The sequence below is a fragment of the Branchiostoma floridae genome, chromosome 9, assembly GCF_000003815.2.
Source record: "Branchiostoma floridae strain S238N-H82 chromosome 9, Bfl_VNyyK, whole genome shotgun sequence".
Taxonomy (NCBI): Eukaryota; Metazoa; Chordata; class Leptocardii; order Amphioxiformes; family Branchiostomatidae; genus Branchiostoma; species Branchiostoma floridae.
Window position 1 is genome coordinate 6,933,389 of NC_049987.1, and position 23,206 is coordinate 6,956,594.

The 23,206-nt window shown below is 43.5% G+C and overlaps 2 protein-coding genes across 3 annotated transcripts in view; both read left to right on the plus strand.

Annotated features, from left to right (window-relative positions):
• The first annotated feature begins 2,175 nt into the window (after positions 1-2,175).
• Positions 2,176-21,912, plus strand: LOC118422873 (ectonucleotide pyrophosphatase/phosphodiesterase family member 5-like). 2 transcript variants are annotated; one of them, XM_035830704.1, is made up of 6 exons: positions 2,176-2,329; positions 11,880-12,690; positions 13,775-13,913; positions 19,090-19,275; positions 19,873-20,094; positions 20,544-21,912. In XM_035830704.1, exons 2-6 carry the CDS (start codon positions 11,983-11,985, stop codon positions 20,789-20,791), a joined length of 1,503 nt encoding a protein of 500 aa, XP_035686597.1. In that variant the 5' UTR covers positions 2,176-2,329; positions 11,880-11,982; the 3' UTR covers positions 20,792-21,912. The 2 variants fall into 2 exon arrangements, with proteins under 2 accessions (XP_035686597.1, XP_035686598.1); XM_035830705.1 differs by lacking the exon at positions 2,176-2,329 and adding an exon at positions 5,395-5,524.
• A 582-nt stretch (positions 21,913-22,494) lies between these two features.
• Positions 22,495-23,206, plus strand: part of LOC118422875 (pectin acetylesterase 3-like) — a 4,652-nt gene continuing 3,940 nt past the window's right edge. Inside the window, exon 1 of the mRNA XM_035830707.1 lies at positions 22,495-23,125. Within this exon, the coding sequence (XP_035686600.1) occupies positions 22,778-23,125 (348 nt within the window). The 5' untranslated portion in view covers positions 22,495-22,777. The remainder of the gene's footprint in view (positions 23,126-23,206) is intronic.

Here is a 23,206-nt window from a genome sequence, read left to right on the forward strand (position 1 = left end):
TGTGCTAGTCCTCGAAGAGAGGGGTCCAAAGGCGTGTCTGAAATAGTGTACCGGGTAACCCGAACATGTTTTGTTCACAATATGATAACATAATTATAAGTCACTCTTTCAGTATTCAATGAGGACAGGAGGCGAGTACGGAAAATGAAAGCAAAGAGATAAACCATTGAGCTGTTATTAGCTGTTATTTAACCCTTACTAGTTTGGACCAACACACAGTTGAAATTTCCAATATTTCGCATTTCAATTGAAATATTGTATAAATCCTGAGTGAATGTCAAGAAATTGCACGTATGTGCGCACAAGATGAAATTACACCTAAGGCTATGAGTAATTCCAGGCTTACAGGAGATCCTTCCAATTAATCAAGATTGCCGCCTTCTCTTCGCGTAGAGAGCGTCAGTACGCCATCTGCGCTGCGTAGGCGGAAGCAAAAATGCCCCATAAAACTAGATATATCCGACAATTATACGACGTCCCCGAGAATTCGAAAGGGTCAATTTTGCTGTAATGCGTTTGAGCTGAGCGCCACCAAGCGTGGCACCTGAACTGATAGAATAATGGCAGCTGTACGTTTGGTTTATACGTGTGCAAATCGGGATCGATTCAGACAAAGGTCTCCGTATCACAGTGTGACATCTCTGGGCTGGAGCGGTCAGCTCCAATTCCCTTTCAGGTTTTACAATTTGTTGTGGCATTTTCAAGGAATGCTCCAAAGGTTCCAGGGTCGTAGCGGCATTGTCCAGGATTTTTCGGGAATGTTGATTTTCCGTGATTGCCGCTTTTTCGGGATTCAACGGTTCATTTTTGGAATTAATAGTTTCCCGGGAATGCTGATTTTCTGAAATTGTTTTATTTCCGGCAATGTTGATTTTCCGGAAAAGTTGTTTTCCTGATTTCTGGTAATAATAGTTTTCGAGAATTTGGATTTTCCTGGAATGCTGATTTTCGGAATGTTGATTTACGGGAATGCTCCACAGAAATCCACAGCAGCAGCAAGGAAACTCCCAAAGACGATACAGACATTTGTATATCAAATAATTAAGGGACAGGTATGCTGAGGTTCAGTGATAATTATGCCTTATCTTTTGTACTATACGTTTATATTAAATTTCGTAATACATTTTGAATCTAAACTGTACATAAACAAGTCTAAAGTGTACATAAAGAGCAACATCAGCAGTAGTAGTTCGAAGAACGTGGCTACTGGATATTTGCACCGCCCAACCCCACCGCACCCCATTCATATTTGCCCCCCAAATCCATTAAATATGAACACAAGCACTATAGAGTATATGGTTATCTTTTGTTTCCAGACATTTTACTCCAGATAGCTGAATGGATGGTGTCATGAACATTCGTCTCCAACTGACTGAAGGTTCTTCCTCTCAAAGAAACCATATTGATTCCCAGCGACAGCGAACGATCCCTCTTGTCTCGGTACGTGCCAATGTAAAACCTTCCCATCCCATCAATGTACACTGCAGGGAAATTCAGGGCCCATTAACGCCTGCTATAACCTCCTTAGTCCCTACAGAACGTCAATCTGCTAGCTAGGTGAGATTTATGGAAACACACAATATCTTCTGAAGCCGGCACCGCCGCCAGGTACATGTATGCCTTCTTCTTGGCGTCACAAGAATTGGATCGGGCTTAACTTTCCATAACATTACTATATATTCTACAGCCCCGTGTTACATGATAGCCAAGGCGTCTCCACGATGCCTCATTCCCTGCCCTGAGGATTTTCTAGCATCTAACGTTATACATGGCCTGTGGGAGGGAGATAGTTAGCCTTCTACAGCAAGGTCTAGGACGGTCACTTCTCCTTTTGTTCAATACGCATTATTTTCTTATTGCTACCTTGTTCAGATGGCTTCCGTTGCAGACAACATTGACGTAGGCTGACACTTCCAGATTTCCCCACGGGACAGCCCATCCCAATAGCTACGTTAGAATTGCTGCATGAAGATGACTACATTAGAACTGCTACACCAAGATGATGGTTACATTAAAACTGCCACACGAGCATTGCTACATTAGAACTGCTTAATGAGGATGGCTACATAATAATGGCTATATTAGGACCGATACATTAGAACTGATGCATGAGGATGGCTACATCAGAACTGCTACATTAGAACTGCCACATTAGAATGCGCGCACGTGACCCGGGCCGGCCTGTGTTTGCACGCATGGGCGGATCCGGGATCCGTCAGTTGTTCCAGCCTGTCTCTCTCCTCGCACCTTCCCCGCGGCCACACCTCTGTCAGCCCCGCCGCAGCGCCTACACAAAACGGCCGAGAGGAGAACAAGTGCTACCGCCAAGGTTTGTCCTTCATCTTACCTTGTAGAGAATTAAGCCGTCCCAAACCGTTCTCAGATTACGGGCGGAATTCACTTAAAAGCCTTCCCCAATTTGCCCCGTCATGAAATTTTAAAGAGGATCCGATCCTATCGGAGCTTGTTAGAGTGTGGAATAACGTTACAACGGCTTCTCTCTGCCAAACGTGAACGTGCTGCAGAAACATGTTCTGGATTGTTTGTTGATATACAACTCGTATCTATGTTATCATAACGTTAACGTCAGAAGTAGAATGCGTGAAGCAAGTGCTTGTAGTGCTATTGTTTGGATGACAAAACGAGTTAAAGGAATGTTTATAGAGATATAGCCTTCTTTGTGGTGCTTTCATAAAGCTGTAATGCCGAGTCTCGGGGGTGAAGCCGGCAGGTATCATTAGTATGCTGATGGTGAAACGCATCAGAAGAGGTTGCATCACAAAGTTTTCTTCAGACAGATATGTTTCTATAGTTATTCTAAAGCTGTTTTCATCCAAGGTGTAGTCTACAACATACTACTGCCCGTAAATGTACATGTGGAAGTTTCTATGCCTACATACTAGCCTTAGATGAAAGATGTAAACAAAATGTCTTCACCCAAAGCTAGCATCAGAACACCCTGTCATTGCATTGGTAAACAGGCATTGGATGAAAACGATTACCAACAATCAAAAAGGTATTCCAGGGGCAACCATTATGAAATGATATTCAAGTACAATATCTAGGATACACGGACATGTGGCCAACATTTCATGTATGAGCCATGTAAGTGATGACATTGCGCTATGTTCATCCAGTTCGCCACACTAGTGTAGAGAGTCCACTTAACCTTTCACAGGTTTCAGCATGGCATTTCACTATGAGCGTTCTGCATGATTACGCCAAATGGCAGTCACTCAAGCAATTGGATGTGATTTGGGAAATTGCAATGACCGCACACTGGGCTAAAATGTAATTTTCAAAATCATATACAGCTGCTTGAGTAACTGCTACATTGAATCAATGCCGAATGTTATCACCTGGATGTCTAACCTACATCAAGGTTCTGCATAATTATCACTCTTGGTAAGATAAAGCAATGTTTTGTCGACCTTGTATGCAACCCTCCGGAATATCTATGCACTCATTATGATACAGTCTGTCTCGGTATGAAAAGTTAAATTATGCACACTTCCACACTCTTGATGATATTTCTCCGCTGATTTATTCATGGCCCGACCCTTGTCATAAAGTCCATTACTATGCTAAGTGATTTCGCCCGAACTATCCATTATTTATGGACTTGAACATTGCGATTTGATTGTCTCAATTACACAATCCATGCTATTATGCGGTACGAGACGCAATTTTTGTAATCAGCAAACCAACGAATCAATTATACTGTGTGACAATTTCATTCTTATTTTGCCGAGCCTTCCATACAGGCAAAATCAATAATTAATTAAGGAATGATACTGGCAATATCACCAGACCTCCATTCAGAAAATCCGCAGCCTGTGTGGTTAAGCTGAGGGCACAACCCGCCGTACGTGCAAATACAGGCTGTCTACGTGCCAAAACGTGGGCAATCTATTGGGATCCGTAAATAATAAACACCGCCTCCGTACGAACTCGTAGGAAATCCGGGATTTTGGAGCACGCAGACACGCCGTAGAACTATACGTGGAGGCAAAAGTGCCAAAACATTGTGTGCCATCGGGTTGCTTGCGGATTCACCCCCCGTACGTGCCAGTACGGGTGACGCGACTGCCCTGTACACCCTAAACGTTTTCAGAAATACGTTTCGGATGTGGCCTCACAAAATACGTACGGAAAATTGCACGTACGGCGGGTTGTGCCCTTAGCTTTATGTATGAGTGTGTGAAACAGCAGTACCGCCTCTGCCTTATTGACTTTCTGAGTGCGATTGCATGTTTCCTCTCTCGGTGCCGATCCTATCTGCTCCATTAGAAACGCTGCTGCGGACTCATCTTGCCCCCATTTCGTATGTCAAACAAGTTATTTCTGACTCACACGGCACCGGGCTATCTGTCGATCTTTCTTTGGTCAGTCTGCCGTCTGCAGTCTCCCGATTTGTTGCGACATTAGCCGAGGATTACTCCGATTCGTCCCGATGTTAGCCGAGGATTACCGAGGCGGAAGCGACAAAAGCCGCCATCTTTCACCTCTGACACGCAAATCCCCGGAATATCAAACGGGACTGCAACAAAATCTTCAATTAGAGTTTCTTGAACAAACTAGAAGCAAAAATCCATCACATGTGTAGCTTTATAAAACCAACCTGATGTCGCAAGACTTGTAAGAGGTAGATCCCACTGCCTACAAAGATGAAGTCAAACCCAACCAAGACTGTCAGATTTAGCAAGTTGATCTAACTGCCTACAAAGATGAAGTCAAACCCAACAAAGACTGTCAGATTTAGCAAGTTGATCTAGGATCTAGTGCATTGTAGTTTTTCATTTTCTGTATTTTTCCCCACAATGATCTTTTTTCGTTCGTTGTTCGTTCAGACCAAGGACGTTATTGTTCCAACCCTTGTAGTGCCTATTGGCACATAACTGTTAGTTGTAGGACAGGAAGTTTTCTTGCTATTTCAGTAACAGGGGGGGGGGGCCCTTCCCTTTAACGGTGTACAAGGCACGTCTTCGATCACGAGCGCCCATTTTGCGTCCGTCTTGGAAGACGATGCACTGCCCCAACCGAAATGTTCTGACCCGTGACGTAATTGAATCGGGGTCTCCCAATTACCAACTAATTGCAACCAAGAGCTAAACTTTGAGGCTACTACCAATTGGGCCACAGGGGCATCCCTCGTGATTTGACCACTATCAACCAGCGGGGTCATAGTGTGTTTGCGTGACGTAACGTAACGTCGCACAACACGCATTTAGGGTGGACCAGCCGTTGTGTCATACGATTGTTTCTGAGTAACACCATTTATTTATGGATTCTCATAAATAATGAGTGAGTTGTGAATAGCTCAAACAGGTTAGCAGGTCACGGGGGAACGAATAAGCTTCTTACACAATCTCCGATGACGTCATTAAACCGACAGGTTGGCAGGGTTGAAAAGTCGTAGTGAGAAGATAGTAGAGAATGGGACTTTAACATGTTCCTTCCTACCGACGTTTCGGTGATTATTCAGCTGCTTTCATCGGGGCATGTGTGGCGAACTCTGCTCTAGGTAAGAGTATGGAGGTTGTCTGCAGTACAGTCCAACTGATGTGTTCATGCTATGTAATGAGAAGCCACTTTGTTTATGATGGCAATATGTTCTAGCCTGGGTAGTATCGTAGTCCTACCGGGGCTCCTTGCACTCGCCCCGGTAGAAACAGGATGGTACCGAGGCTAAATGTGTTCCTGATCAGTCCAATGTGTTCCTGATCAGTCCAATGTGTTCACATGTCTGAAAAAACGAAGTGTTCATCATCAACCAAATGTGTTAATGATTAGTCCCGAGTATCCAACATGTTTATGATCAAACCGAATGTGTTCATGATCAAACCGAATGTGCTCATGATCAAACCGAATGTGCTCATGATCAAACCGAATGTGCTCATGATCAAACCGAATGTGCTCATGATCAAACCGAATGTGCTCATGATCAAATCGAATGTGCTCATGATCAAACCGAATGTGCTCATGATCAAACCGAATGTGCTCATGATCAAACCGAATGTGTTCAAGATCAAACCGAATGTGTTCATTATCAAACCGAATGTGTTCATGATTAGTCTCGAGAAACCAATTTGTTGTGTATTTCTGCCTCATCAGCGCTCTAAATGATGACATTATCGAACTCTTTAGACACAGATCCAAAGTTAAACGCCCACCACAATGGCGCCTAAGATGATCCAATATGTAGGAATCGATAAATATCTCATCTCTGACTTGTAGTAATCCCACGGTTGCTTCCCTTTGGGAGTTAACCATTCATATATTATTGGGTTCCATTTAGGAATCGGGCCGTTCGTATAACATTTTAGTACTAGTAGAACGTTCATATTTGAAGTCGACCATTCACTGAAATAATTCCTATATTGATGGGAGAAGACCGTTTGACCGTTGATATACCAATCGGAGTTGGACCTTTCGTGTATTATTGGGATTTGGGCCATTCATATCTAATTATTGGGTTCCCTTTAGCAACCGTTCATTAATTTGGAGTGGACAATTCGTATATTATTGGTATTTGGACCATACGTATATCATTGAAATTTGGACCATTCATATAATATTGCGGGCTCGGTCATTCATATATCATTGAGAGTTGGACCATTAATATATCATCGGGAATTAAACGATTCATATATCATAGGGAATTAGACCATTTATATATCATTGTAAGTTAGACCATTCATATATCATTGACCGTTGGACTATTCATATATTATTGTAAGTTGGACCATTCATATACGGGTGTCACTATCACAGAGAGTTGGACCATTCGTATATTATTGGAAGTTGGGCCATTCATGTATTATTAGTAGCTGGACCATGACATGTATCATCGGGAACCCGTCGCGCCTCCCCTTGAGAATCAGACCATATATTATCGGGTTGCCTTTGGCATGTGGACCATTCATATCTAACCGTCGTTATGAATAACCTTACGTCATGAGCAATCCTATCTGCTGACGCTCTCATGCATCATAAACTCGTGATCTGTTGGAGGCCGGCAGTCTGACACGCGGCAAGTTTCTATCACCTTCAGTGAATGAGAGAGTGAGTTAGTGAATGAATGAGTGAGTGAGTGAGTGAGTGAGTGAATAAGTGAGTGAGTGAGTCAGTGAGTCAGTGAATAAGTGAGTGAGTTAGTGAATGAATGAGTGAGTGAGTCAGTGAATATGTGAGTGAGTTAGTGAATGAATGAGTGAGTGAGTTAGTGAATAAGTGAGTGAGTGAGTGAGTGAGTGAGTGAGCGAGTTAGTGAATAGGTGAGTGAGTGAGTGAGTGACAATGTCTGATAGAGACTAACAGATTCTGCCCAGGGGTCTGGACAATCATCAAGTATACGTATTACTCTTACAGAGGTTCGGAATAGGGAATCATTGTACGTAATACAAGATTCCACCTGTCAGCTCCAAATTGATTAATCAACATTGACAGCAAATAGAATTGAGGTTGCAAGAACATCTTATTCTCCATCTGATATCAAAATAGTGTACTGTTTACACAATCTGATGTTGTCATCGGCAGCAGAGTTTATTTAGAACTGAAGAAATTATATTAGAGGCAAACAAAACGTTGAAAGAAGGAAAAAACAAACATTGAGGCCGCTAAACGAATCTCTTTCTGATCAGCTTGCCTTTAAATGCTGATGAAGGCATCTCTCTGACATCATAGACACGGGCCGTCAGTTTGAGAAGATAGTCTAATAATAGATAGGAAATTTCTTTGATTATCGGGCAGCCATTAGTGTCTCACAAAATATGAACAACCTGCATTTGCACAGTGGCGGAATTAATAACAGTGACTTGATATTTGTGCTGTAAATTATGCATGATTTCATGGAATATCTATATATATAGAAACGTGCATTTTGTACATAAGAAATAACCCTGCCGACTGCGCACACATACATTCTCATCAGCCTGTCTTTATCAATCTTCGCCGCCGTGTTTTGTGGCCGCTGCGTTCCGTTATTATGAGATTATAAGAACTACACCCCCAGAATACTGATGAAGGCATATGTTCCCTCCGCAGTCTGATCATGAGGTGTGTAAAAATAAACAAGTGGAGAAATGAAAATCCCAAGAGAAGTCTCTGAAACCATTGCGGCCTCTTAAAAGGCGTTTCCGGGTCTCGGTGCCTTTCTGGCATTGCCGTCCATCAAGCATCATTATTACCAATCCAGAAGCTGATTAGTCTTTCGTTTACTGCCCTTTGCCGTAGACAAAGCAACCCGGCATCTTTGATTAACTACTGCATGTCAACTTCTTCAATTCTAGCTATATGACATGCTATGGTTGGTGTGCTAATTATCAAACTAGCTACATGATTATTTTATTGCATGAACGTCAATTCTGCGGTCATTATTGAGCTGCATGGAAACGAATGTTTTCACCATTTATCTATTTATCAGTCTTTAACACATATGGCTAGACCTTGCCATCGAATTGGGCTGATTTCCAAAAGCGAACAAACAACCAGATCTTCGATCTTGATCGTAGCTTGACAGGCGTAGGAGCTGCAGGGACGCGAAATTATTTCTGCTTCTTATTGCCGTTTCGAAGGGTGTGTCCGTATATTCTGTACTTGAAATTACTTTATAAAGCTGGCTGCCACTCAGTTCAGGAGAGAAATCCAGCTTCTTTGTCCATTCCCGGAAATATCCATGAATTGTTTCTATTTCTCTCACCTTGCTTTTACTGGACCTTCGATGGTTTTGCTATTCTATTGTATTAACGTTGATCCTGTCAGTATCAATCTGGGAGTAGATTCCTCTCCTGCTCAATAATCATAGCGATCCGGGACAAGCGTGTCCGGCAAAAGAAATCCCGAGGAGAAGACAATTAGGCCGGCCCAGACCGATGTTTCACAGCTCGCTGAAGCGGACGTCCTCCGACATTTCGGGCTGGCTCTGCGTTATTACACGGAAGCCGTCCGCGCTATAGGTCTCGCGGGAATAGGTGAGAATAGGCGTGACCTTTTCCACCAGCCTCTCCCCCGGGAGCCCGCTGATCTATGGGATAGTTTCTCGTGTGCGTCACGTGTGTGCGTGGAATGCGAGTTCTAGGATTACTGATGGCGTGTTACACCTGTGCCCGGCATAAGGTGCCTCGGCAGGACGCTGCGATACTGTCATCGTACTCTGAGCGTAAGTCTATACTTTGCGTCAAAGTAATCCGAAAGTAACAGTGAGTAAAGCAGGCATCCTCAAGTAAGATGCTCTTTCTCTGACAATGGGGGTAAATCTATTTACGGCGCATAGAAATTTATGAAGTAGTCGAGAGATATTAAAACCCCAAGAAAAGTTCCTAAAATCTGCACGAGTGTTGCTACATCTTACAGCCTGCTAAAAGGGCAATGTAGATCTTACACTGACCGTAAATGCACGCTTTGTGCTGCAAGTGTAACCTGGCGCTGACGGTATACGTAAGTCTACTCTCCGCGATTCAGTAATCTTACACTAGCTGTAAAGCTACACTTTCCCTGAGTTGAGGTTCATCCAAGGAGGTTGAAAGAGGCCTCTTTCAACCTCCTTGGTTCATCCAAGTTGGCTCATCTCAGTATCACTGTGACGTCATAAAGGGCCTTTTCAGGGGAGAACTGCTCAGTATTGACAGATCTAGCAGAAGCAGTTTCAGTTGCCTCCATCTCGACATGCGGGTCCAGTCGTCTGAGCAGTTCATATCTGAAAGGAGCAGGGAGGTCACAGAAAAGGTCGCGTTTGACTGGTGGGGTCAGATTTCATGAGAAGGTTTATGTAACGCAAAGGCAACAGAAAAGACATCTATTCACATATCTGCGCGGGTGGATTTGGTTCAAATGACTTCACTCTGACGTATGATCTTTCCGGCATGATGGCGTTACTTACCGATACTATGGACCGTTAACTGCACGCAGATAATACACGCCGTCCAATGTTTTTGTGTAATGTGTGATGGACAGCCACTCCTAAAATGTGGATAGCTAAATGTATTTCATAGTTCTGAAACCCATTCTTTACTTTCGTTCCAAACGTTACGCAATGAAGTTACGACATTCAGCGAAACTCTGCACTCTGTAACATTGTTCTCTCTTACCTTGTTTCTGTGCAGTCTACGATATCCCTTGCTGATACTACGCCTCCATGTATATGTACATGTATTGACAGAACTAACACCCGGTGGCATACTGTAAAATGAATAGCTTGAATACGAATGCTCTAAGTATCCGGAAGGTTGCCGGTAAGGCACAAGACAGTTTTGAAAAACCTTAAGGGTAAGAATTGAATAAGAATGTTACTATCGCGAGTTACCTTAAAGGTTTGGAATATTGAATACGAAGGTTCTGCGTAACCTTAAGGCTGAACAAAAAGGCTCCGAGTGGGCGGAGGGATAGGAAGACGTTCCCCAGTCATGATTGATGAGTCACGTCAAGCGAAGAGACTGAATTACGTTGGGATGACCTTGCATGTACTTGGTGGTTACAAGCTCATCGTTAATTCGTTTTCTGGTTTTATTCGGCTCATGCAAATGCCAGAGTGTCCCGTCCGGCCACGGGAAATTAGCCAGAAATGGAAATAGCAAAATGTGAGAGAAATGTTAATATTTTCAAGTTCGTTTACTTGTCGTTTTAGCTCCCTTTGGATCCAATACTTCTAGGAAGATAGTGTTTATTTGCATCCTGTCATTTAATCAGCGCCGTGATAGATAACAGTCAGTGACTAATGTGTATCACAGCGCTGTTTTTTTATTCGCCTCACGGAATTATTGACCTTAAATTCTTCGTGGACGTGGGTGAGTGGATAGAGTCACTAACTACGCACAAGGTTACCTCATATAATGCTATTGACAGTTTAATATCAAATTCAGGGCTTCTTTTTCCTGTCCCTTTCAGAACATAATCCATCAATTCCGCGGACAGTTTTCTCACTATTTCCAAACCACCAACAACACTCCTCCCCGAGCTGTTCATGATGTGATCCATGTCTAGATTTTATCGCCTGTTTTAGTGGGTTGGACGAGAATAAACTTAACTCCAGGCTCCAGGCAGATGATATCACTGTGCTGAATATAACTATAAGCCCTGCCATAGAGAGAAACTCAGAAAGGCTATTTTTACCCCGAACGTAAACCACGAATGTGCCTGGCAGTCTGGCAGATCTGTCACCGGATAGCCGACTTTGAACCTACTGATCTGTAACCGGATAGCCAGTTTTGAACCTGCATTTCTGTCACCGGATAGCCGGCTTTGTAGCTGCTGATCTGTAACCGGATAGCCGGCTTTGAACCTGCTGATATGTAACAGGATAGCCAGTTTTGAACCTGCTGATCTGTAACCGGATAGCCAGTTTTGAACCTGCTGATCTGTAACCGGATAGCCAGTTTTGAACCTGCTGATCTGTAACGGATAGCCGGCTTTGAACCTGCTGATCTGTAACCGAATAGCCGGCTTTGAACCTGCTTATCTGTAATCGGATAACCAGTATTAAACATGCTGATATATAACCGAATAACCAGCTCTAAACCTGCAGTTCTGTCACCGGATAGCTAGCTTTGAACCTGTTGAGCTGTAACCAGATACCCAGCTTTGAACCGGCTGATCTGTTGCAAAAGTCAGCAGTCCTGTATATCTGTAACCAGAAAGCCAGCTTTGGACCTAGCCTGCTATCCAGCCGTAATATAGCTCCCGAGTCTCTTCTCTCCTCTTTGCAATTGCAAAGAGGAGATAAGAGACTCGGGAGCTATATTACGGCTGGATACCAGGCTACTTTGAACCTGCACATCTATAACCATCTAAAACTGTTGTGTTCAATTCTTCGAAAAATACGTCAAACTTTACTACATCCTTCATGTGGAATTTAATTGATTTCCTCTTTATTTTCCTTATAGGGGGACATCCGCAGCAACCTCTATGAAGACGTCCCGTCTACGGGGATAAAGGAGCTAGACCAGCGGTGCTTCAGGGTTCCGGGGCAGTGGATTTAAAGCCATCATGGCGATCGTAGACTTTATATTTATTTCAGTTGCCCTCCTGAGTGGCGCACAAAGTATACGAATGCCGAGTGTCATCAGTGACGCTCCGAAACTCCTGTTGCTGTCGTTTGACGGCTTCCGGTATGACTACCTCGACCGACCTCTCCTCAAGCCAAACTTCGACTTTGCCATTAACAAGGGCGTGCGGGCCAAATACATGAAGTCCACCTTTGCCACAAAAACGGACCCGAATCACATGACTATGGTAACCGGACTGTGGGAGGAAAGTCACGGGGTCGTCTCCAACAAGATGTACGACCCGAAATATCGCGAGATCTTCTGGATGAACAGTTCGGATCCCAAGTGGTGGGACGGAGACGGGAAAGTCGAGCCGATCTGGATCACGAACGAGCGGAAGGAGGGCCGGTACAGCGGGGTGGTGAACTGGCCCGGCGGGGATGTCAAGTACGGAGGCCGACTCCCCACCTACTCCACCGGACCCTATAACAGGAGTATCCCTTATACCGACAGGATAGACGCCATGGTCAGGTGGTTCCTGGACGACGAGAAGCCCATGAACTTGGGCCTGTTGTTTTTTGAGGAGCCTGACCGCTCGGGGCATCTGTACGGCCCCGACTCCGCGCAGGTGAACGACGCCATCATGATGATAGACGACACCGTGGGGTACCTGGTCAGCGCGCTGAAGGAGGCGGATATCTACGATAAGGTAAGCAGCATCTTTTTTATAGTTAAAAAAAGTTAAACCCTTCCCGAGCCTGATGGCGCATAGGGCGGTGCCCATCTCTGTTTCCTTAGCCCTGGGCCACACAATGCAATCACTACAGCAGGGGGCTAGTCCACTGGTAGTGGTGTGTGTTCAACTTCCATACTCTTTCCCGAATGCTGAGTGCTAAGCAGAGAAAGCAGCATGTACCATTTTCAAAGTCTTTGGTATGACTCGGCCGGGGATCGAACTCACGACCTACCGAATGCAAGGCGAACACTCTACCCACTGGACCATTGCACCGACCTATATAGTGCAAAGCAATAATTTTCTCTACCTCCCCTATTACCTTCAACTCTCAAACATTGTTAACATAAAACTTAATCATTCAAAACAACCGTTTTCACCTTCGCCAAGGTTATATTTTGGGTAGCGTTTGTATGTATGTGTTTGTTTGTTTGCAGAAGACCGTAACTGGAGAACACGAATGGATTGTTTTGATATTTGGTGTATGTGTAGATCTTGATGAGGCGTTGTTTTTCTTTTCGTCTGTACATGTTTTGTTTACACAATGAAGGGACTGGACCTGCTCTTAACATATTCACCTATTGACCGTTACATGTGATTGTCTATTGTTAGTCTCTATCATTGGTGTGGCGTTCACCGATGGAGCAGGGTCAGGATCCAGGGTGCCCAAAACCTTGACCTTTGTCCTCCCATCCCTGATCCACACACCAAATATTATCACAATCCAGAGAGAGGTTCTAAAGTTTTGCTGACCACAAATATCCTGAAACACAGACAGACACACAGACACCCACGCCGATGTACCTAAAATAGTACCCCCATTTCTCATGGGCTGATAACAAAAACAAAGGCATCTACTACCAAGGCAACGGTTCTACGTTGTTTTCTTTGACGTCTCAAGCAATTGATGCTCAGACATCTTAAGGAGTTGATGCTCTTTAAAACAGGTAAACATCTTTGAAATCGACTACTGAGTACTGGAGATGTCGTGAAACTGTCTGTCAGTGATTTTATGATCAGGTTTGCTTATTTCTTTGTAAATCTGTTTCCTTGTTTTCAGGTGAACATCATCCTGACGAGTGACCACGGCATGGTAGAGGTGTCCCCCACACGTGTGATCGAGCTGAACAGATACATCAAGCCTGAGTGGTACATCTGGGTGGACGACTCGCCAGTCTCGGCCATACTGCCCAAAAGAGGTTAGTCTTTCATCTTTTATGCTAGTCACGTACTACGAAATAATGGAAGATCAAACGCAAGATGTGAAGTAAGATATAACGGAAGATACTGATATAATGTACGATGTAAAATTTAGAAATTTAGCCCAGGTTCTTTGAGTGTATGACGGCGCACATCAGGAAACAAGTATACAGTATAAAGAGCCTTGACCTTGTTCTGAAGTATATGCTGTTCCCTATTGTCCTGCAAATTGGATTTTGTGAGACGAAGATTGCATTTAATGAAGTGCACGCAGAGTGATAAGCCATAGGCCTTGTAAGGAATTGATTTCATTTTTGTCAATTGCCACTTTGTGTGGGGGTTATGTGTTTTTTTCTCTAAATTAAGTCTTTGAAATGTCTTTAAAAGGAATGGTGAGTCATTTGTGTGCATTGGTAATATCACATGGCCCTACAATAATATTCCTAAGCTAGTTGCCGTATGGTCCTACAATATGGTCCTAAGCTTTTAGTCCAGTCGTGAATACCCCTACCCCAAAGCTTTAACAAATACGTCTGTGAATAGAAACTGGCGGGTAAAGATGGTGCTCAGGTCCCGGATGATTGGGTGCAGCAGAGGGGCGATGATGACTCCGTGATTGCACCCTCTGCAGATGGCCGTTATCGCATCCCACAGTCCCGCCCAAATTACACAATAACGCGCTATCATACCTGCACAGTCACGAACCTAACCGTGTAATCATTGTGTGAACGAACACAGATCATAATGGGTTTTGTGTCGCAATGCAGCATCGCCAATATTTCTAGAAGGCCTCCCGCTGTCTACCCTCTGCCTACAAACCTAAGAGCGACATAAGAAGATTTGATTTTGTTGGCAACGTTATGAATTACTCCAAAGTACATTGCTTTTAATCATCACTAGTTTTTTTTTCTTTATGAAATAAGATGATTGAAACCAGATTCAGGAACGGGTGCGGGATGTACAACGTTTGAAGAAAATAAAGCTGGTAATATTTTCATAATTGAATTACGATACGGTGTAACAGCTTTCCACGAAGTACACCATACCGAAGCCATAAACGCTAAGGCAATTCTACCAGGTCATTAATCAAGATACAGTCCTATAGTCCCTATACGAATTGATTTTATCAGGACTCAAAGATGAATATTTAAAAGAGTTGATGATTTGCTTTTCATCAAGATTGTAGCAGGCAGTAGATTGATGAGTTATGTCACGTGAGGTTAGGACTCATGCGAGTCCGAGGGGTCAGAGGTCACGGCTGTGCGAGTCCGAGAGGTCAGCGATCGATAGGGCGGGGTCAGGCGAGGATCGGATATTCACAAACTAATTTCTGTCGTGTATTGTGCCGCGGGCACGGCAATAGGAAAAATCAATGGCGATGTAATTTGCAGTGATTCCACGGGCCGAGCTGCCGCGATCCCCGGCACTGAGCTGCGTCATGTTGGCAGGCGTGATGTCGTCTGTTCCTGTAGGTGGTGTGGCGTCACAGATGATAGCAAATTAATATGTTTCGAATTGTTATAATTATCCATAACGCCATAACGTTAATTTTTTGGGGAAAAGGGTCATTCTGAAGTGTTTTTTTTTACATGTTGAATATCACGAACTGACTTTGATGGGTTTTTCCTTCATGCCAACATTCTTAATCTAATCTTGGCATGGAGTTGACGTTGCCGTTCGCGAGTCTTTGCCTGTAAAATGGTATCAGTCTTTATAATGAATCCGGTACAATTATCTTGTAAGTAAGGTCCTTGTCGTTCTATCGCCTTCGTTACCACTGTTTCGGGAATCTGGTAACGCTGCAGCGCCGAAAAAAGAAACTTTTATCTTTTTTGAGAATCGTACAAACCAAAGTCGTAAAGCCTAAAGCCAAGTTGTTCAAAATGTTCGTAAGGTGGCTATTCATCAGAACTACATATTATGGTGGAATTCGTTTTGAGTTTGTTGCAGATGTAATGAAGTCAGGCTCTTTAAATTTGTATCAGTAGGGCCGCGGGACATTGAACATGAACTGCAACTTGCAGCTGTGATTTACCAAAAATATATGAACAGAAACATCAGTGAAGGTAAGACATCCAGGTAATAAGATACATCAACTAGCACTTACTCAAGCATTGCAACTGAATCCAAAATCATATTCAGTTGCTTGAGTAATTACTATTTAGCGAATTTGAACAGAATTTAGTCGGTTTGTTTGATGTACTGTGATGTAGAGGGCAGCTCATGCTAAACCTGGAACGCAAAGATCTGGACCAGCTCTAAACAGATTTGAGTCGGCTTGTTTGATGACCATGCGGTCTTGTCAGGTCGTGCCATTGTAGTTGACAGGTACATACCACTATTTCCGGCGTATTCTGACAGACTGTCTCTCGATGACGTATTGGAACATCAGTCAGGCGTCATCGCGGCGCTCCGGGCTACAGCCAACCAGAGAGATTAATTCCTATGACGTCAATGGCGCATATTATCAATCGCTATCACCATGAAACATCGGGGTATCCGGCTGAGTTGTTCTGCATGCGATTATTAGCTCATTGAAAATACTGAGAATATTGCAATACAGCGGCGTTACCTGAGGCGTTACCTGACACAATTCCATTTATAAATATCATAAATTACTTAAAGTTTATTACTTAAAGTTTATTAAAAAGTTTAATTTCGGTGGCCAATACAGTGTTGTTATGAATTCGTAAGCACTATTAACTCCAATAAGCGTAAAAGTGGCAGTCACAGATGAATGCGTTATTTTCCACCAAAGCTTGTATGTGACAGTTCCAGTTGAAAATTTCACATATCGGTACCCTCTGGGTTGGCAAATTCTCCTTGTTATTTTTTAATAGTAGAAGGTCTGCGGTATATTTTTTTGATGTGATAGCCATTCTGGTATGGTAGCTTTATACCGGCTATCAGCCTTCAAACTTATCACCGTCTAAATGATTCGGACATTTTGTGTGTTAAACAAGGGGGAGGGGCAAAAATCAAACATCAATATTTTTTAATGAAAATATTACAGGCTAGTAGAACCTGCCGGGAAGATCAGAAAAATATCAATTGCTTTTCTATATCATCACGAAGTCAATACGACACTCCATGTGAAGATCGCCGGGCGCTGCCTTCATACACGATGACCCGGAGTAGATCGCGTTGAAGCTGTCCTTGACTCTGGAGTGGGACAGTTATTCAGGCAAGTCATTAACATCTACCCTGTCGGTAGAGAACGTCGTGTATAACATTCCTGCAAATTTGCAAGGAGCACTTCTGTATTATACAATATGACTGCATTGAATTATTGACTACTTCGGCGGCATGCTTGCCTCATCTTTATGGAAGGCCCTTCAGTCCTGAATAGCACATAAGACAAATTACACCGTGCTGGCGTAAAATAGAGTATTTAATGAGAGTAATTAGACTGATGGCGAGTGTAAAATTAAGGGCCTTATACCGGGCTGGTAATAGAAGTCACTAAAAGAGTGTGGCACATGATTATGAAAATGAATATTATGGTTGCAATGATTTATGGCGATTGTAAAATCAGGGCATTATAACCGGGCCCATAGTAAAAGTCTCTAAAAGAGTGTGGCATATGACAATCAAAAATGAATATAATGGTTGCTATAATGCTGCGTCACTATGTACTCCCCATGATTCGGACCTAGTACTTAGTCTCACGATTGGTCATTTAAAAACGCAGATGCGGTTTGATAGCTTACTCAGATCGGCAGACTCGCCCACCCACGCACTCTCTGTACGCATCAGTTGATCCTTCAATCTGGCAGGTAATCTTGTTTGGGATTTAGGAGAGTTTGTTGCTAATGACCTGTGTTGGCTACATACCACCACGCAGGTGTTCGATCAGCAGCCAAGACCAGTTGCAGAACATGGAAGAAATCCGAAACCACCTTTTTATATTTCATAATCATCGTCAAAACAGTACAATCACAACATTAAAGCTGCCCTGGCCGACAAAGACCCAAACATATATAATACATTGTACCAGGAAAAACAACAGCTCGTAGTTTCGTCCCCCGTACATTATACAATACCAGCCAGGACCACAGCCCATTTTCCCCGTTGAATCGCTCATGTCGATAATGTGATCGCCAGATTGCAGCTTGGTGCGCCTCTCCTGTCAGCCGGGTCGAATCTTTAATTTGGGCAGGTTTGATGGCTGCAGAAGATTGACGTTGATGAATTCCTTTTAGTTGTGATTCTATGTGATAATCCCCATCAAGGCCTCAGTACCCTACCCTACCCTGCCCCTATAGGGTAGTCTAAGGGAGACATGTATGATCATTTATGTCACACCTGGGCAGCGATAACGTTCGATGCAGGTGTTCCGGACCAGATGATAAAAAGCCGTATCACATGGGCTTCGAAGTTTTATCGCACAGGCTTCCATTGAGTAATTCGAACATACTCTGCGCACGCCGAGTGCGGCGCGGTCGAAAATTCGAACACTTGATTCAGGCGTTGGAACATTGCTTTTTTAACAATCTTTGTTCGAGGGCACTACATTTCTCAACTACTAGCGCAGGTGGTACAACACGCTGTATTCCGTGTCACCCTAGGTACCAGCCCGACCGCGCGCGGGTAGGATCGCCCGACGGCCGAATATGTATCATCTGTGTGTCCTGGCCTTGCATGCATGTTTAATGGTGCTTCTTAGAGCCGCGCTGATTGACGAGCGTGCAGGGGGAACCTGGCAGCAGGTATCTCCCGCCCCTCCCTTCTCATGACCATCCATCCGCACGGCCTCATTACTACTGACATGTACATTACATTTCACTCAGATGTACGTATGTGAGTGAACAGGTGGACCTTGCCATACTTACAGTGACTGGATAAAACGCCACCATACGATAACTGTGCCTATTGCAGAAATGCGCACAATGCAACACTGTGACATCTAATAAACTAATACTCGGTTACGATTATGAAGGTTGGGCATCTAGGTAAGCAGTATATAAAGCCAATTCAATCTTTAAAACTAGATGAAAATAGAAGATTCACTTCCGGACGTTTCCAGTGACATATCTCACTCTGGAAACACTCAAAACTGGAAACGTCCGGAAGCAAATCTCCGATTGTTATCAAAGCGCAGAGATTAAATTGCCTTTAGATAATACTCGAATAACGGTTGACGTCAGATGATGAAAATCTTGTGTCCTTCTATAGGCAAGGAGGAGCAGATCTACAAGAAGCTGAGAAGCGCGCACGTGAGGATGAAGGTGTTCAAGAAGAAAGACATTCCGAAGCAGTGGCACTACAGGAACAACCGCCGCATCATGCCCATCATAGCTGTGGCTGACGACGGCTGGAGCATCGTGCAGAACTTCACTCAGAACACGTTTACTATCAAAGGTAACAATCACTCTGACAAACAAGCTTCTAAACTTGACTTTTTTTACTACGAACTTCACCCAGAACACGTTTACCATCAAAAGTAACTAAAAAACACGCTACTAACATGACTTTACTAAGAACTTCCCTCAGAACGCGAAATGTAACAAACAAACATCTACTAAAGGTAACGGTGCCCAGAACGCATTCACTATTAAAGAAAAACAAACTCACTATTGAAGGTTGAATAAAAATCTGTTTAATATCAATGGAAACAACAACAAAAACACGCTATCAAAGGTGACTTCACTCCCAATGTATTTGTTATCATATGTAACGTTAGCTAACAAATCTATATCAAATATACAATCATACACATGGCCGCTTGTTTTTATGTCAAAACAAAAGTCTGTGCCTGATTCGCTGCTTAAAACGCCACCTTGTGATCTACATCCTAACTACATAAAAAGAAAGGCACAACCTAAGTGATGATTAATAGGATGGCATCTTCTTTCACACTATTCAGTAGGTCTTTTGCATTTGGTTCATATCTTAAACTTGTCCACTTTTACTGCTGAACATACAATCGTGTGAGCCTCTGATCTTGCTGTCACTCAGGTAACCATGGTTACAACAACAGCATCATCAAGATGAGCGCGCTCTTCATCGCCTTCGGACCGGCGTTCGAGGAGGGCCTGACCTCCAAACCCTTCAGTAACGTTGACCTCTACCCGCTCATGTGCAAGATCTTGGACTTCGAGCCCAGACCCAACAACGGATCTTTGGAGACGGTGAAACACATCCTGTTCGACTATGACTCCATGGCGTCTAAAGGGACAGGTACGAACTAAGAAGTTTGTAGGAACATTTCCCGCCTGATTTCGATTTGATTCATGACTATCTAGTAGTATACCCTGTGATGTTTCTAATAGGAGAACTTCCTTGTTACAGTAAATGTTGTCATTAGATTGCCCCGTGTCCTAGTTTCCAACGTTCTCGTTTTCTATTTTTTTTACTTTTCCTCCTCTCTGTCTCTCATAGCCCCTCCATTTACTGTCTTTACGCTCAGCTCCGTTTCTTTCTTTTCTTTCTTGTTTATAATTTATTACCCCTCCCTGTCTTTTGTCTCGCACAGTTATACCATCTTTCCGATCGTCAAGATAACATGATTGAAATTACAACACAAAATCAAGTTTCATTGTAACTTCTTCGTTGAACCCTCCAACATGGCGGACATTTGTTACGTCATCGTCACGTGAGTGCAAACACCTTTTCCTGTTCTCCTGCAGGTATCGCTGTTTTTTGCACCCTGTTGCTGGTGGTGGCGCTCATGGCCGGTGGCTACTACGCTTGGCAACGTCACTACGGACATAAGGAAGAACCAATCGTGGGCGAGTACGTCAACCTGGACGAGACCAACCCACAACAGGGGGGTGGCGGCGGTGTGCCGTACGAACAGCAGGAACAACACCTAAACCTGAAGAATCAGACCAAGGCGTCTTACGGACAAGAGCATGGCTACGGAGGAACGCAATAAGTCTAAAGAACTCTCAATAGGCAATGTTACTCTTTCCCAAACCAACGGGCTGCCGACGTTACAGGGGACCTACGTCATTACCGTCTGCATTTAACGTGTTCTAGCCACAGATTGGGTTCGAACGTGAATCTGACCTGCTACAATGCGTTCTGATATTGGAACGCGTTCGAAAATGTGTCTAGTGACTTGTTAGAACGGTTTCGAACATTGAAACGCGATGGAACATCTATGCTAAACGCATTTGAACGCTGACGGATATGACGTACACCGCTCGTGACGTAAGCAACTTGGTGGTCTGCGACAGTCTGAACTCGTCTATTTATATCATCTCTGCATTCTTTACATCTGTGCAATAATTTTGTGTGAAAATGATTCATTATATCATCCTTATTTTCATCATCAGTGATACTATAGGTGCTTTTTTACCCTTACGGTATGAACACGAGTGAAAAAGTCCGACGATCTGAGACCAAGTAAGGAAAGAACTTAACCCAAACCTGTGCTACCAAGCTCACCGATTCATTCACGGGTCATGTGATAGAATGGAGGCGTTCTGTGTCTCCCCTACTGGTCTCCTCCATGTGCAGTTTGCATAGAGGCGAATACAGTCATATAGTTACCTTTTATTTCAACATGCACTAGTCTCCAGTATGTGACAATCACGCAGTCTCTCTAGACGTATAACGATAGGTGATGTCTGGTAACGTTTGAAAGTTGTGATGTCGTAAGGTCTTGACGTCGTCAAGGTCGCGTTGTGAGTAATTCTCTCTGTACGGACGTTAATAATCTATATTTTTGACGTCAAAAATCACGTGTATATTCAAGAGTGAGTATAGTAAAACATATCAATATATGACACAAGCTATTCAGACCTGTAGCTGGAGTAAAGGTAGTAGAATATTGTCGATCGACACGACTGTACGTTATTCATGATTGATTGTGCGTATTCAAATAAACTGCTAACTTTTGCTAGACGCTGTGACGTGTGGGTAGAATCAAGGTTACGAAGACAGTGAGCTTTATGACTTTTATGATTATTCTGTCGCCGCTGCTATACACACAGATGCGAAATTCTTCTGCAATTAATATTCTTGTTGTGCAATAAATGATCTGTATCTTGAGTTCGTCAACTTTTTACTAACGTTTATATTACGAAATAATGATCTTAGGTGCTGTTAAACATTAGCGGCTTCTACCTTATTACATGCATGGGCGATAGACCAGCGAGTCTTGTTGCTGACATCGCTGTTGTTTTGCCTAATGATTAAGCAAAGTTGTCACTTGGTCTGGTCACAGAGCTAGCTCGCGCAAATATGACCAGTGGGATAGAGTAGGTGTTTGGAGTCGGTTTTCTGTTCTCGCCAATATTTGAGTGCCTTCCGTGACAGTTCGTTCGTTGTTTGTTCGTCGTTGCAGGGGACCGAGTGCGCCACTAGCCTGTGTTAAGTGTGGATTCTATCATTTTTTTTCGGAATGAGTACACAGATTGTGCAGTGCACAATCATGCCTACAAGGTTGAGGTATACTAACAAAAATACAAACAAACAGCGATCTTTAAACAAAACAAAAAACAAAAACTCGATGGCCTTCAGTCTGAGGTTACACATAATATTTACATGTCAAGGACGCAGTCCTCAGTTCTGTGGCCTTCAGCTACACATGCAGCCATGTGGTGTAAACATGCCTGAGGCGCAAGTCTGGTCTGCCGCATCCAATTCAAGTCATTACACATGCACTCACACACAAGTGCTTTTTGATAGAACATAATATCTGTACGCTTGGCCAGTTTTAATGTGAACTTTTGTTGTTAAATTATGCATGAAAACGACTGACTTCTGATAACCACCTGATCGCAAAGTTGAGCGCATAGTTGCCTTCCAGCCATCTTCAAGACAAACGTGACCTCTGGGTCAATTAAACTGGATTATCTGGATTTGTGCTCAGTCAGCCATTGTCGTCCATTAGACTGCGATATGCCGGTGTAAAATGCCAGGTTTGCTGACGCGGAGCGCGTTAGCCACCCTGATTGTTGGTTTGTTAGTGTACGCCGTTCTGCCCTATATCTACCCTCATTACAAACTTCTACCTGACCTCGACCCCAGAGCACCTAGCAACACCGTTCTCGTTCCCGGGGAATTGCACGACACCGGTCCTGAAGTCAACGATTCAAAGTTCGGAGAATCGTTTGCAAGGTTTTTTGAGTTAGGCGAAGGTGAAGAGACTAATGAACCTGTAATAGAAGAGCAGTCTAGCGAAGAGACGCCGGAACTATCAGACGAGTCGGAAGACTCAGGGGAGAGCTTGAACAGTACAGACGTGGGGTACGCTAGTCTGGTGAGTCATGTTCAGTTTAAGGGTTATTGTTGCTGTAATCGACAAGGTTCTATGTCAACCTTTGCCGCCAGATAACAGCTG